The sequence below is a fragment of the Rhinolophus hipposideros genome (genome assembly GCF_964194185.1).
Source record: "Rhinolophus hipposideros genome assembly, chromosome: 22".
In the NCBI taxonomy this organism is placed as follows: domain Eukaryota; kingdom Metazoa; phylum Chordata; class Mammalia; order Chiroptera; family Rhinolophidae; genus Rhinolophus; species Rhinolophus hipposideros.
Genome location: NC_138068.1, coordinates 19896188 through 19912815, shown reverse-complemented (window position 1 = coordinate 19912815; position 16628 = coordinate 19896188). Strand labels below are relative to the sequence as shown.

The 16628-nt window shown below is 39.8% G+C and overlaps 1 protein-coding gene across 1 annotated transcript in view; it reads right to left on the bottom strand.

The window, feature by feature from the left end:
• The window catches only part of UQCC1 (ubiquinol-cytochrome c reductase complex assembly factor 1), a 92743-nt gene extending 80419 nt beyond the window's left edge, over positions 1-12324 (bottom strand). Inside the window, exons 1-2 of the mRNA XM_081033588.1 lie at positions 12084-12324; positions 954-1058 (exon numbers count right to left, since the gene is read on the bottom strand). Coding sequence (XP_080889714.1) covers positions 954-1058; positions 12084-12224 — 246 coding nt within the window. The 5' untranslated portion in view covers positions 12225-12324. The remainder of the gene's footprint in view (positions 1-953; positions 1059-12083) is intronic.
• Between the last annotated feature and the right edge of the window lie 4304 nt (positions 12325-16628).

Sequence of the window (16628 nt, the reverse complement as noted above, 5' to 3'; positions counted from 1 at the left end):
AGGTTCAATTCCCGCATGGGATGATGGGCTGTGCCTCCTGCAACTAAGATTGAAAACAGCGACTGGACTTGGAGCTGAGCTGCGCCCTCCACAACTAGATTGAAGGACAACGACTTGGAGCTGATGGGCCCTAGAGAAACACACTGTTCCCCAATATAAATTTATTTAAAAAGAAAAATTTTAATTATAAAATCTATCTACCAACATGAATAATGTCTGCTCAAACAAGTGATAAGGCACCAAAATATAAAATATTTTAAGATACCTAAGGGAAAAACAGTACACAAACATGCTCAAGACTGGAAAAGAACCAGCAGATATTTTCAGGTTTGAAGTCATGAGTGATGTTGTTTTTTTTAATCTAAAACTCTTAAGAGTTTATTTAAGCAAAAATCAATTGAAATCAATCAGTACAAAATCAGAGGTGGTTTCCAGCTCTCCCAAGTCATGAGTGACTTTTATTTCCTTTATTACTAAATTATTTGTACATTTAATAAAAATCAGAAAGAAAAATCTCTCAAGGAGGGTCCTAGGTAAAGTACATTATAATGAATGATGTGGTCAGTGGTAAACTGAGGCCTCAAATAATTGTTCTTCGGATTTTATGTTCATGAAAAAAAAGAAAGAAACATTTCTTACCCCAAATCAAAGTGGTTATGAAAAGAAAACTGAAGCAAAGTTAACTCTGAGATGAATATCTGGAAACACTCCCGACAGTAAAAAATGTCCGACTTAGCACGGTATCCTGGGCTAAGTTCCACTGCTGGGGTATTTAGAAGCAACGCCCTAGACATCATACTGTAGGAATCAGTCCTGAGACACACCACAGAGACCCACAAGTGGTCTCATGAGGTTTTTCCATCACACAATTTGGTTGGCTAATTTATAAATACATGACATTTACACATAAACACTAAGGTTTTCATACCAACCAAAGGAACAACAAACCTTACCTGGGAAGTGCCAGACAGAGCCCTGCCACACTGTCCCTGTGTAGGGCACACAGGTACCAATCGGCTGCATACTGGAAACCACTGGGAGATGCTAATCCGGTCCCTCTAGAGAAAGAAAAAACAGTCCGTCAAGAATCTATATCAGACTCCACATGTAGAAGGCAAAGAGCATGTCTAAGTTGAGAAATCCTGCCAGAACAGGGCACATGAAAGGAGCACATCCAAAACAGGATGAGGATCAAACCTCCTCATGCTTATCTCTTCAAGGGTAAGACATACTATGCCCATTCCGGATCTATGAACTAAACAAACTCTAGAAAGAGTTGACTCACGCAGCGGAATAAGTGTTCTCTGTCAGGAGAGGAACAAAATAAGCAGATTTGGGGCATTTTACAATGAAATTATCATTTAAATCAGAGTTTGCAATATCTTTTCATAAATATGAATTCCTCTGATCTTCATAGAATCCCTTTAGATGAGCAGTGCTGAGATTACCATCATCCCCAAAGGATGAAGAAATTAGGGCTGAAATTTTTAGGGTGGGAAAACACATTTGGGCAACTTGATTTCCAAGACAAAAGAGAGATTGAATGGCTGGCTGCATTATGATGGTGGTTCAATTTTTCCCTCTGGCTTTAATGACCCAGAAAACTCTAGGCCAAAGTAAAAGGCTAGGCTGGAGAAAGGAGGACCTCTATCTTGCTAAATGAGAAGGCTACTTTATTTTATAAATCTGAAATACATTCCATTGTATAAATGGCATCCATGTATATACAGCACTAGAAATCTCTATTCTGGGAACCAACCCTGGGGAATCCAAGGATTTCTTTCACTTGACCTATAGACCTTATAGAGTCATAATGAGGACTGGATACACAAATTATTTGAAAACAATTTGCCAAGCATAAACTATGATATTAGGAGTCAAATATCTGGATTCTAGTTTAAACTCAGCTACTCTAATATGATTTTTATAAATAATTTAAACTCTGCAATCCTCAGTTTCCTCATAGCAATTATTAGTAGTAATACTTATGAGCACTTACTATGTGCCAAACATTTTTCTAGGTATTTTACTTACATTAATTCATTTAAACTTCACAATCACCACCCAACGACTTAGGTATATTTTTATTATCCTATTTATATAAAGAAACTGAGGTACGCGGCAGCCAGATGGCTCAGTTGGTTAGAGCACAAGTTCTCAACAACAGGGTGGCCAGTTCGATTCCCACATGGGCCAGTGAGCTGCGCCCTCCACAACTAGATTGAAGACAACGAGCTGCCACTGAGCTTTTGGAGGGGCGGCTGGATAGCTCAGCTAGTTAGAGCGCAAGCTCTCAACAAGGTTGCGGGTTCAATTCCCACATGGGTTGGTGGGCTGCGGCCCCTGCAACTAAGATTGAAAACAGTGACTGGACTTGGAGCTGAGCTGCGCCCTCCACAACTAGATTGAAGGACAACTATTTGGAGCTGATGGGCCCTGGAGAAACACACTGTCCCACAATATTCCCCAATAAAATTTATTTAAAGAAAGAAACTGAAGTATGGATAAGGAACTTCCCGAGGTCACATACTTAATAAATGGCAGGGATAGGATTTGAACCCAGATAGCACAACTCCAGGATCCATGCTCATTTATGGGAAAAAAGCGTCAAGGGAATATCTCCAAAGTACCTTCTAGCTCTAACACTGTAGGACCTAGTCTTGAACCAATTAAACCACAGCATAGTACTGTGGAAAGAGCCATGTACTTGGAGTAAAAAGGCACTGATTTGATTCTTAGCTCCACTGTTAGTAAGCTACGAGCCTTTGTTGCTTCTATAAAATAAAGAAAAAAACCTTCTTTAATTTTTCTAAAATAAAGAAAAATGCTTTTCAGGAGTTTATTTCAAATCAACAAATGTGTACCTTGCAGTATATCCAATTCAGTAAGTATTAAGTTCAATCTGAATCTCCATTTCCTTATGAGTAGGCAGGAAAGGGCAAGGGTGAGGTTAGAATTTTAAACCTAGAGATGCTTTCTAAAGTGTCTCAGTTCTAAAACTATGTAACTTTCTAATAGGCCACTCACAGACCTTGTTTCAATGAAAAGTAAAAATCAAAAATATTTTATTTCAGCCGAGGTTTGATTCGTTGGGATGGTTTTCAAATGAGAGGTAGTTACTGGCTTTTTTGTTTATTAATGCTGACAGATTTACCAGAATCATTCAATATCAGATGTTCCTTTCCTAAAAATGTAAACATGGGGTAAGATGCAATGGGATACAGATTCATGTCCAAAAGAAAAAAGTAAGAGAAAATTACCAAGTAGGAACAATGAAAACTTTTGGAAGATTTTCTAAAGAATTTCATCATATTTTTCCCAATGTCAACAAAATTTTTCTCTGTAATTTTGGCTCTACTTGGGCTTATGCCAATACTTCAAATCAGTTGTTATTAGAAGAAAGGAACAATCAGCTCTGTTCTTTCCTTCTCCAATCCTACAACAGCAATTCTTGTCCAAACCTTTAATTGAAACTGCTGAGGTGTAACAGAAAGGGTGTTTGAATCCCAAGCCTGCCATGAAACAGCTGTATGACCCTGAACTAGTTTCTCAATTCTCTGGGCCTCCATGTTCCCTTATGTAAAGGGGAAATAATAAAAGCCACCTCACAATAGTGTGCCAAGGATCATTGTAAAAGCACTTTGATAACAGTGAAACACACACACAAAGCCGTCATTATTGTTAGTAACAATTGTTACTGAATTACGTCAGTGAGCATCTCTCTCTCCCCAGCAAACTATTGCAGAACCGTTTGCTGAAAATATTTTGAACCTGGAATTCCCTTCCTCAAAAGCTCACAATGGATCCAGGGACCTCTTGAGTCAAACTTACATATCCGATCTTTACCAACTGGACCTGTCCAGATTCATCATTATACTTACATACCCTGCCCTGTAGTCTCCACGCAGCAGTTCCAACACCTGACTCAGATTCTCTGGTTTGGGAATCATTACTCCACTCTACACAAGCCAGTCCCCTTATAGTCAGTTGCTCTGGGACTCTCTTCTTCACTCCTACCCGAACCAGGAGCTCATTCGCTTCAATGAGTCTCCCTATACTCCAGGTTCTGGTTCTACTGACTCTATTCTGCTTTTTGCTTTCTGCCTCTTCTTTATTTGTAAGTCTGTGGAAATAGTTACGGTATCTCCCTCTTACAGGTACTAATTCATTAGGCCTATACCAATTAGCAAATCTCAACTACTCCCAAGTTCAGAAAAACATTTATAGCCATTCCCAGTTAAAATTATTGCTCTTAGGAGAATATATATATACACCATTACTAAGTGGGAAACAGCTTTATTCTTTTTGCCTCGCCCTTCAAAACTAAAATTTTAAAGATAGAGTTCATGTTTTTATTTCCTATGCATATTGTAAATTGCAGATGATTTTACATTAATATTTCAAAATATTCTGAGAGCCCAGCTCTTTTTTCCTTTTTCCTTTTTTTTTTTTTTTTTGCTATACTTGACTCAGTCCACTAACCAGTCTGTTTCTGCATGTGGTTTCTAAGATACATAGTATTTTCCTTGGCTCACACATGAGCTCCAAAAGGCTTTACAGGTAGCTGATTCTCCTATGCCCCATAGCTGTTTTACAAAGTGACCTCAGACACTGAGTTAGCAAATACTGAACCATTGCTCCTAGGGGAAATACAGGGTTAGCTTCCTGCAAAGCTCTGTTTACAACATTTTCATCAACCAATCAATACATAACCTTGTTCTATGTGTGTTTCTGTTTAAAGATGTCTTATTTAATATATACTATTGATTCATTAACAATGAACTCAGTCCACAGCACTATAATTCACTCCTGAGCAAAGGTGTGTAGCACACACGTTTTCTCCAGGAGAAATAGCACAGCTTTCTTGCACTCTGCAACACTAGAAAGCACATCAGCACTACACTTAGACTCCATTTTAAACAGGAAAATCACCAACAGAAGCATAAAAATGCAAAAAAAAAAATGGCACTAAATAGACCGTGAAAAGGATACTCGTTTACAGTATACGAGGTGAAACAAGGAGACAGAGTATTGCCTTATTCAACCTCAGCAAGGAACATCCATGTTGTAGCTCAAATTTTTCACTCTCTGTACATGTCCACAAATGACTGCAAAAGCACCTTGAGTACTGATTTTAGGACTACACCTAAATTTTAGCAAGTACAGAATGTATCCCCCTTATCTGCCTGGAATACATTCCAAGACTCCTGGTGGACGCTGGAAACCACAGATAGTACCAAACCCTAAACATACACTATGTTTTTTCCTGTATATACATCTTTTCACTTAAAGGAAGCACTTTACAGCTTCTCTTTGGCATATCTGAATTGCCAGCATCACTTCTCTTGGGCTTTGGGGCCATAAATAAGTAAAACCAGGATTACCTGAACACAAGCACTGGCATACTGCCCGCCGCCAATCTGATAACCAAGATGGCTACTAAGAGACTAACGGATGGGTAGTATACACAGCATGAATAAACTGGACAAAGGGATGATTTCCACTCTGAGTAGGACGACGTGAGATTACATCACGCTACTCACAATGGTGCGCAATTTATTTCTGGAGTTTCCCATTTGATATTTTTGGACCATGGTTGACCATGGGTAACAGAAACCACAGAAAGCAAAACCGTGGATGTGGGGGGAGCAGGGGACCACTGTATGTGAATTGACAAATAGAGAATCTGTGAATAATGAAAATCGACTACAGTCAGCAAATCTTTTAGTCTGTAATTCTCCAGTGGTGCTTGTATTCTCAGTGCCATCAATACTAATCCAATTCCATAGTCCAAAGGACAAACACTACTACAGCAAACTCTCCTGCAAGTTACAATATGGCATGCTACAAAAGGATACTTACACAGACAGGAGGATCAGAGAATGTTCAACCATTCCTTCAGTAATTACTGAATACTATGCTTCCTCCCATTTTGTTGGGGGTATCCAATCAGAGCTTTCAAAAGACTCAATACATACAGGAAGGATTTGAGCAAAATCAGCAAATATATTAACAATGAGGAGTCAGGTTTCTATCACAGAAAGGAGTTTACAAATATGAAAGGCAGAAGGGTAGAATAAACCCTGTGTATTAGGTTGGAATTAAGAGTAATTGGTATGGGTTTTTAATACATAAATAAGTAAAGAAATAGATGTGTGTGTGTGTTTATGTGTATGTACACACATACATATATTTCCCACCATTGTCCTGACAGGGCCTAGAGCAATGACCAGTAGCAATGACCACAGGTAGCGTCCAGACTAGGTTTCTAAATAGCAATATTCAGTAAAGGGAACTAGTCTTCTCTGGAGAAAAGTTGACTCCTGAATGGGACTGATGCTCCCCAAAGCCTTATTCACAAAGAACTGGCATTATTTGGTCTGTCTGGTAGTTCCTTGGAAGACTCCATTTCCAAGGCTGTCTTGGAACTCATCCAGTGTGAAAAACGTTTTCCCCAAGAGCACTGATTGAAAAAAAATAGAGGCAACTGTTTAACTTCGTGGCTGCCTGGGGCAATGACTAATACTTGTGGAAAACAAAAAGCTAACCAAAAAGCTTAAAGGGAAAAACAGGATAATGAGATGCTCATAGGGGCTTTGAAAAAGCTCTGGCATATTCCTTCACGAATGTAAAGGCCATGCACTTTCACAGGACTGTACACATGCCCAGAGCTGTGCACATAAACAGGAAAGACCTGAGAATGCCCTAACCTCTCACCTCTGGGTGACCCTGAGGCTCTACACACGCAGGAAATGATGGTTAAGGCAGAGCTGTCAAATGATTGGCAGAATTTTGAAGGCATGCCCCACCATGCACACAGAGCCCCTCAGCAAAAACTGGGAGACTTATTGGTTCCATGCATTTAAAGAAATCTCCAACCAAGCATTATCTGACCACCAAACAAACTGAGCAGAGACCACACGATAATTAATGTTACATAATTAATTCAGAAAAGCCACTGAACAGAAACAATGACAAACTCTTGGAAAGAAAAGAACTGATTTCCAGAGTTGCCACATTATTTGAAGTGCCCAGTTTTCAACAAATTATGAAACATAAATAAAAAATCACTGTCCATATATAGAAAAAGAGAAATCAATAGAAATTGTCCCTAAAGAAGCCCAGACATTAGATAAACTAGACAAAGATTTTGAACCAACTATTTTAAATATTTAAGATCTAAAGGAAACCATGTCTAAAGAACTATAGCAATGTATGAGAACAATCTTACAAAATAGAGAATATCAATGAAGAAATTATAAAATAAATAAAAATTCTGAAATTGAAAAGAACAATAAATAAAATGAACATTTCCCTGGAGAATTGCAACAGCATATTTGAGCAGAAGAATCAGTGACCTTAAAGATAAGTCAGTCAATTGAGACTGTCGAGCCTGAAAGAAGAGAAAAAAAAAAGAATGAAGAAAATTTAACATCCTCAGAGACCTGTGGGACACATAAAATGTACCAACACATGTATAATGGGAATCTCAGAAGGAGAGGAGAGAAATAAAGGAACAGAAAAAACATTTGAAGAAATACTGGCAGAAAACATTCCAAATTTGATGAAAAACATCAATTTGTACATCCAAGTTCAACTAACTCCAAGTAGGATAAACTCAAAGAGATCTAAAAATAGATATATGATAAAGGATTGATATCCAGAATATATAAAGACCTCCTATAACTCAACAACAAAAAAAGAAACAATTCGATTAAAAATGGATATAGGACTTGAACAGACATTTGTCCAAAGAGATACAAAATGGCCAATAAGCATATGAAATATGCTCAACATCACTAATTACTAGAGATATGCAAATCAAAACTACAATGAGATATCACCTCACACCCATTAAGATAAAAGAAAAAAAACAGAAAATACTAAGTGTTGACAAAAATGTGGAGAAATTGGAACTCTTGCGCTTTGCTGGTGGGAATGTAAAATGGTGCAACTGCTATGAAAAAGAATGGCGATTGCTCAAAATATTAAAAACAGAATTATCATCTACTCCAGTAATCCCATTTCTTAGTTTATACCTAAAAGAAATGAACATAGGGACTCAAACAGATATTTGTACACCCATGTTCATTGCAGCAGTATTTCACAATAGCCAAGGGTGGGATAACCCACGTGTCCACTGACAGATGAATGGATAAACAAAATGTGATATATACACACAATGGAATATTATTCAGCCTTAAAAAGGAAAGCCATTCTGATACAGGCTACAACATGGATGAACCCAGAAGATACTATGCGAAGTGAAATAAGCCAGACACAAAAGGACAAATACTATATGATTCTACTTATATTAGGTACTAGAATAATCAAAATCATAAAGGTGGAAAGTAGAATGGTAGTTGCCTGGGGCTGAGTAGAGGGGGACATGGGGATTTATTACTTAATAGGTACAGAGCTTCAGTTTTGCAAGATGAAAAGAGTTCTGTGGATGATGGTGGTGATGATAGCATAACAATGTGAATGGATTTACTATCACTGAACTGTACACTTAAAAATAGTTAAAATGGTAAACTTTACATTCCTGTGTATTTTACTACAATTCCTTTTAAAAGTAGAGTGGCTTTCTGCAATTTCGAATGCTGTCGAAGAAAAGCAAAAATGATCACCAATGCCTGGGACAGCTCGTAACACTTGAAGTAAGATCCCGTCGAGCTACTCAAATGTCCAGCTCCTCTGCTGGAGCTACTCAGCAATGGCAGGGTTTTAGTTTCTCCTCCTTCCCAAACCCATCATTGGAGAAGGGAAAAAAACTGGCCAACAAGACCGAAAGAAGAAAAAATAAAGGGAGACTAATGAGTGCTTCAGAAATACTACCTCCCTGTGGTTCAATTTTCTTCATCTGTAAAATGGGGGAAATAATAGCGCTTACCTTTTCAAAGGGCTGTTGTAAGGATTAAGTTCACATATATAAAATATTTAAGAGTGCTTAGCACATGGTAAGTGCCCTATAAATGTTAGCTATCAATATTATTGCCTGGGAAATCTCAACATCTTGCTTTAAATACAACCTTTATCTCCTCTCTCCCTTTCTCTCTTTCTCTACCCCCCCCCCAACACCAACTCTCCAGCTGCTAAAAAAAAAAAATCTCCAGCTGGATATTCTCAGTGGACACTGCTATTAACTCAGTCATCAAAGGCTGACCTGGGACTTACTATTAGATTCCTCCCTCTCCCTCACCCTCAACATCTAACCTCTCCCCAGGCCCTGTAGACTCTATTTCCTCTTGAAACCACCCCGTCCACAATTTAACCGCACTGCCCCTCCCCCTTAGTACAGGCTTGCATCACTTCTTCCAGGATTACTTAAGCAGTTTCTGACTGGCTTTGGGGACTCATCGCAGCTCTCTCTGATCCATCCACAACTGCTGCAGGGATGTATTAAAACAAAAATTTAACAGTGGGTATGTCAATGTTTACTATGTTGACTTTAAAAAAAATTTTTTTAATACTATCTTTTAAAATAATATTTTTTAATTTCAATTAAAAAAATGAGAGAAGAAGGAAAAATGTTTCCCCAGACCGTGGTGGTTGGCGGAGGGAAGAGCATGAGAAAAGAATTACAAAACGGCACAAAGAAATTTTTGGGAGTGAGAATATATTCATTATTTTTATTGTGGTGATGGCTTTTCAGGTGTATGCCTGTGTCAAAACATCAAACTGTACAATTAAATAAGTGCAATTTATTGTATATCAATTATTCCTCAATTTAAAAAGTTTAAATGGGGGGGGAGAAGGAAGTAAATGCATCAAAAACCTTTCAAAATAAATCTTCCTTTGCTTAAAATACTTCAATACCCCTTCTGCCTACAACTCCTAACCATGACTCGTCTCCTGACATTTCCCCAGAAGTACCCCTGAGCCCAACCAAATAAATTTACTTGCAGTGACGGTTGTCCAGCATTCTTAGCACGAGCGAATGCTTCTCTTCTATGCTCTTGTACCCATTCTCTATCTTATGTTCTCTCATTTAGGTCACGCTTTTCTCCCTGATGGAAGCTTATATAATTTGAATGATAATAATGGCACAAAGGAGATGCTTCTCCTCAGGCTGGGTTAGGTGCCTCTCTACCCTGCTCCCACAGCACCTGGTACCGGCTTCTGTCACGGCATTTCAAGTACTGTATTAGTAGTTTTCTGTCTCTTCTATTAGATTATAAACTTGAGCAAGGTCTATTGTTTTTCATCCTCAATCCCTTGGATAGTTCCTAGAATGTAGTAAACACTCAAAATAGTTGCTTAACTAAAAGGAAGGGAAGAAAAGCATTTAAACATCCCTTGTATCAACTGATTCTCTGATAAACCCTACCAATCTTACTGTTAAAATCTGCAGCTGGGAGAAGGTAGGTGACTTGCTCAAGGTCACACCCACAGTAAGTAATGGAGCCAAACTCAACCTAAGGCTCTTCAGCCTCCTAGACACGTGCACTTTCCTGTACTTGTGAATTCTTCAGAGTGCCTAACCCAAATTCTTCAGAGTAGGTGATCAATAAATATCCGCTACTTTCATGTTTACTAGTACTTTCAACTAGTCCTAAGGGAATTTCCATTGCTTTGCTACACATTACATTATACCATAAGAAGGCCTCAAAGAATCACAGTATACAGTGAAAGTGACTTTCCTTATCTAAACTTGCTTTTTATCTAAAAAGATGAATAGAAAGGAATAAACAGAAGTAAAAAATCCTACTAACAGAGGACAGTTAGAGAGGTGGTTTCTATGGATGCTACTGCCAGGTTTATTTCTAAGAAGAAATAAACCTGAAACAGTGCACATGCTCAAGAGCAAGAATATTTAAGATAGCTGGGGCATCCACGAACTTCCAAGATAAATCACGATGTTTCAGGTATACAGCCCAATACACTTTTCATCTTTTCCCCCAAATACCCATCTTAAAAACTAAATAACTTAGGACACCCTGTTGCCATTTCCTCAGCAGTCCTCACATCTGAATCAATTTCTGCCCTGGCATCAACCATTACTTCAAGTGAATCTTTCTGTGGGTTATAGAAGCTACTCTTCAAACAAATATTTACTGCACCGCTACCAAGGGTACTGCACTTTGCTAGGCTGACAAGGAACACGAGAAGTCAAACTGCAGTCCTCGTAAGCCACATATAAAAAGATTGGAAACCAGAGTGTAAAATAACAATTCAAAAGATAGCCAGAGGCAGGAGGAATAGGCAGCGTCTGCCCTGAAAAACAACATCCTTGACCCAGTTTTGAAAGACTTGCTAAAATTATAAATTCTCCCACCCTTCCGTGATCAGGAACTAAACTCTGTATCTTCCTAACCTGTTTCTGCTGCCCTTTTCCTTCTCCTTGGATTCCTAGAGGTCACAGTATGCTAGAAGCATTGGGACTGGATCACAAGAGGGGCAGTAGCTCCCCATAAGGGCGCTAAGAAGTCTAACAGGCCTGCCTTCCTTCCTTCCTTCATTGAACAGATATTTATTGAACACCTCACGTGCCAGGCACTGTGCTAGGCAAAATGAAAAACGACAGACAGGACCCTGGTTCTCGTGCAGCTTTCCACTCAATAACCTATAAGAGTATTTCACTTAACCGTCGTTAAAAACTGGCGTACTGATGTCTGAAACAGACTCCGGGACCCTCGGAATCCGAAGGGACTGCAGATTAACGTCCTCGTTTTTCACATGGGGACCCTGAGGCCTGAAAGTGACTTGCCCAAGGTCACGCTGTGCATCAGGGACAGAACAGGGACTAGAACCCAGGTCTCTCAAAACTCCAACCGGGGCCCCAGGTGCTGCCCCTTCCTGAGGGGAAGCGGTCACAGGGGGTAACTGAGGAAAAACAAACTTCATCAAATTCAGGTCCGATGTCACTCTCCGTCTCCACCAAAAAAGAGGGAAGCTACCGCCAAACCCATGGTAGAGGGAGGTGGGAAGCTGCCTCTGTTTCCCCGCAGAGGCGGCGGCGCAGCGGCGCGGCCGCACAGGCTCCCGTCCTGCACTTCCCTCCGGTCCCTCCCGCCCCCGCCCTGTCCGACTCCAGCCCCAGGGCCCGGAGGACGACCATGCAAGATGATTCCTTCACTCACAAGGACTCGCACCAGCAACGCCATATTCCTCAACAACCATTTCCGGGTGAAGGGTGGGCTTCCGGAGTCCCCGCTGCCGCCACCCCTCCACAAGTTTGTCCTTGCGCTGGCGGGTGCCCGGCAACGGCGGCGCAGGCGCATCGAGGCCTCGGCGCGCACGGGCGCGCGCTCTGTCCGCAGGACGCGAGGCTGCTGGGCCCGCGCTGGGCAGGCGCGCGCCTCCCGCTCTCCGGTCTACGCCGGAGACGCCACAGAGGCCAAAGGCCTCTCCGCAACGCCGGTCCTCCTTGACCAATGGCCTCGGGGTGTGTTTTCCATGCCTCTCCTCTATCCCCACCTCACTCAGGCTCACTCCTCAGCGCCCCCTTGGCCCAGCCCTTCCTTCCCAGACTGTACCCCGAGGACGAGCCTCTTCCTTTTCACTGGGGTTGAAAAAAAGATCTTGGGGGATCCCAACTTGAAGGTCTTCCTAAAAAGAGTCTAAGAAGGGGTGCTGAGTCCTTAAAGTCAGGGGAAGAGGACGGTCACATGCTGACCTGAGGCCTGAACAGGAAGGAACTTGGGTTTCTGATTTGGTGTGTTAATGGGAACCCCTTTCAGTACTGATAGGAAATGATTGTAAAGAAGACGCAGAAGAAAGAATCAAGGACGTGAGGAGTTCCCTGAGGACGTGGGAGAGAAAGGCCTTACTTAGCTAGTAGAGCTGAGAAATGTGTCAATGCCCCTGGGGTTGACTGGGAGCAGAGGGACAGGATGTTGAGGGAGTTCCTTCCTTTTCATTCAGTCAACAAAAACCCATTGAATGTTCACTAAGTGGTGAATACCAGACGGTTGTGGATACTGGCTTCATGGAGTTCACAGACTGGTGGGGGGGAGGCACAGAAAAGTCTAGTAAGCCAATGAAAATATAAAATAATTAAAAATTGTGGTAAGTGCTTATGAAGGAAATAACCAGAGAATAACACGGAAAATGAGATTTTAGGCAGTGTAGCCAGGTAAAGCCTCTGAGGAGGTGACGTGGAAGTTGCAATCCAAAGGATAAAAAGGAGCTAGTCATAGGAAGTGACTTTAAACATGCTATTCTATCAGCAAATATTGGGAGAGTGAGAGAGGGAAAACAAAATTTGAGGATAAGAGTCCTGAGATGGAAAAGAACGAGGATTTATTTCAAGAATCCAAAACAGACCAGTGTGGTATTGAAATTAATCTTAATCAATTTAAAGAGATAATTAAGAGAGCTAGACAGAGCTAAATTAGGCAAGGACTTCTGGACGAAGTCTGGATTTTATTTTAAGTATACTAGGAAGCCGTTGGAGGCTATTAAGCAGAAGAGGGCTAACTAGTTCATGTTTAAGAAGCTAACTTTATTTTGTGTAGAATGGATCAGAGAGAGTAAAATGTGAAAATGGAAGAGCAATTGGTAGACTAATGGCCTCTGAACACTATGATTTTAGTATATAAACTTAGTTTTGTTTTTATGCAGAATATAAAGATCTCCCTCATTAATCTTCCATGTGAAGGATTTTGTAAACCGAAATGAAGATGCTTTCTACACTTAAGTGAGTCGCTTACGTGAGTTAGACACATAATGTCCTGATTTATGTCCTAAATTATGTGTAGGACAACAGTGATGCAGTGTTCCTACACATAAGTTAAGACAGTGGCATCACATATTAAAAAAGATCAGAGAAACATTCTTATTAATCAAGTTCAAGAAGCAAATGCATTACAAAAACTGCAAATTTAAGACCAAGTAAATAATTCACACAAGAGATAAGAAACTAAGATGATGGAGACAAGAAAGAAGATTGAAAAGATTGATACTTAATTTCCTTTCTGATAGCTTCTATTTTCTCTATGAACTAGAGGGGAGAGTTTTTTTATTAATAGGAGTGCAGATGGTATGAGGTAGTTTAGAAGAGTGGAGAAAGCTTAACGTGTAACAAAGAATGAAAGAAAAGGGGGCCAGTGAAATATGGAGAATCTAGTTGAAATTGGTGACCCTTCACTTTTTAAATTTTAATTTATTAATTTTAAATTGAAAGGTGATGTATGATTACATTTTCTTTTCTAAATTTAGCATCTTACAGATAAAGTTAACTTTTACCACTACCTTGAATCCCAACCCCTTCCACGCTCTCTAAAAATTAAATTTCCTGCAGATCTTTCTTAATGCTTTCACATACATGCACATATTCCCTTGGAAAATATATTATTCTGGTTGGTAAGGGTTTTCTTTTGTTTTTTAATTGACAACATACAGTTTATTTTGCTGCTTTTTTGTTTACTCAACAGTTTTTTTTAATTTTATATATGTTGCTCTATATAGATCCAGTTCATTTGCTTTTAACAGCTATTCTATCTATGATAGAGTTGGCAGATAGTTTCCTTTCTTTTATTCTTATGACCAATGTTTCCATGAACATTCTTATACACTTAAGAGCAAAAATTTAATGGCACCAATATACTTCTGTAGGGTTTTTTCTTCAAAAGCATTTGCTAGCCTGGGCTTAGCAGAGGAGAGAGCTGATAGTTGGATTCAATAAAGGATTAATCAGTTTTCCCAGGTCAAGGAACGAACGTCATCAATGCACAGAAGGTGATGATACTGGCAAGCAAATGTTTCAAGTGATAGGCCAGGAAATTGTATAGTAAAGAATAAAAAGAGAGAAAGAGGTTGTTAGGCAAGAAGAGGTCAAAGAAAATGTAACAAGCAAAACTGAATAAGAGCAGCTTAAAGGATAAGAAAATGTGGTCGGACAGTGAGATGTTTTAATTTAAGGTTTTAGGGTTAGAACCATTCTGAATGATGACACAGTATAGGGGGTGACTATGGAAAAAAGTGCCTGCAGTGAGGTGAAGGTGAAAATCCTTGGAAAATCCCTGGAAAAAGCCTTCAAAGAATTGAGAGCTTACCATTTAGGGTGGGTCATTTACACAGACATTTAAGTTACCTAGGATGATTGCTAGATTGGGAATGAAGAGTCGTACTCTGTGTCTAATGCCAAAGCCTACGATAAGCAGAGAGTGTTCCACACTCTCTGGTTGGTGGTAGCATAAACATATAGCATGAGCCTTAAAGGAGCAACAGGTAGATGTAAGGCTTGAAAGTGGTGTTAGAAAGCTAATGAATGAAGATTCTGTCAGTCTTCACACACACAGGGTATAGAATAATGACAAGCAACATCCCAGAGAAGGAAGTCTACAGGGGAAATAATATTCAAAGAGGAAGCCAGGTTTCAGTTAAGGCAGGAAGTAGAAGGAACTTTGTGGGAACAGGTTGAGGGGATAGGCTAGTTTACCTATCGTGGAGTCCAGGGGGATCACAGATTCCACAGACCCCTCACAATGCTCCCCCTGCCCCTTGGCCTTAACTCCCCAGGGCTGCTGAGCTTCCTGCCACTGTCAGGGCTCATCAGCTACTTGTCCCCAAAACACTCAGCCTGAAGCCCCAGCAATTTCCATTGTTTTCCTAAAGCTCCCTCTCTACTTTCATCTTTCTCTTTACATTGCCTCTACCCCTCTACCCCAGAATTCCCATACTTCTTTGTAGACACCACATTGAAATTCAGTCATTTATTTAAAAACTGTATTTGCTGAGCACTTACCATGATCCAGGTTCAGATCTAGATGCTGAAGATACAGTAGAGAATAAAACAAAGTTCCTGCTCTCATGGAGTTTATATTCCAATAAAGGGAGACAAACAATAGGCAAATAAATATAATCTAATGTCAGGTAAGAATAAAAAGTGAGAGGACAAGGTGCTATTAGGCTGATCAGTCAAGACCTCACTGAATTTAATCAGAAATGTGAATGAAATAAGAGAATGACCCATGTCAGTATCTCAGAAAAGAGCCTTCTTGGCAGTGAAACCAGCAAATACCAAGGCCCAAACATGGGAGAATGCTTGGTCTTTCCAAAGAAGAGCAAGGAGGTTATTATGGCTAGAATCAAATAAAAAAGAGTATAATAGGAAAAGAGGTTGACAAGGTTGCCCTAGAAAGCAGATCATGGGGGACATTGTTGGCTAAGGTTTTGGATTCTATTCTAAGTGTGTGCTAGTATAGTTACAAAAAATCACTGGAAGAGTACACAAGAAACAGAAATGGTGGTTATGGTTGATGATTCTGAGCAAAAGGGCTGGAGCACCAGGATGTCAGGTATGGAAGGGACACATACCATACTTCTCACTATATATCTTTTTGTCTTATTTGAAGTTTGTTCTATATCTATATAATTACCTTTAAAATTGAAATAAAAATGGAGGTTGGAAGGTTCAGTTGGTTAGAGCGTGAGCTCTGAACAACAGGGTTGCTGGTTCAATTCTCAAATAGGCCAGTGAGCTGCGCCCTTCACAACTAGATTGAAGGATAATGACTTGATTTGGAGCTGACGGGCCCTGGAAAAACACACTGTTCCCCAATAATAATAAAAAAATTGTAATAAAAACATCCATGTCACTCTCAAAATCTTATTCTGAAATAAATTTACTCATTGGTTTTATGGAAAATACTTGCAAATCTAACATCTGATAAGGGACTTGT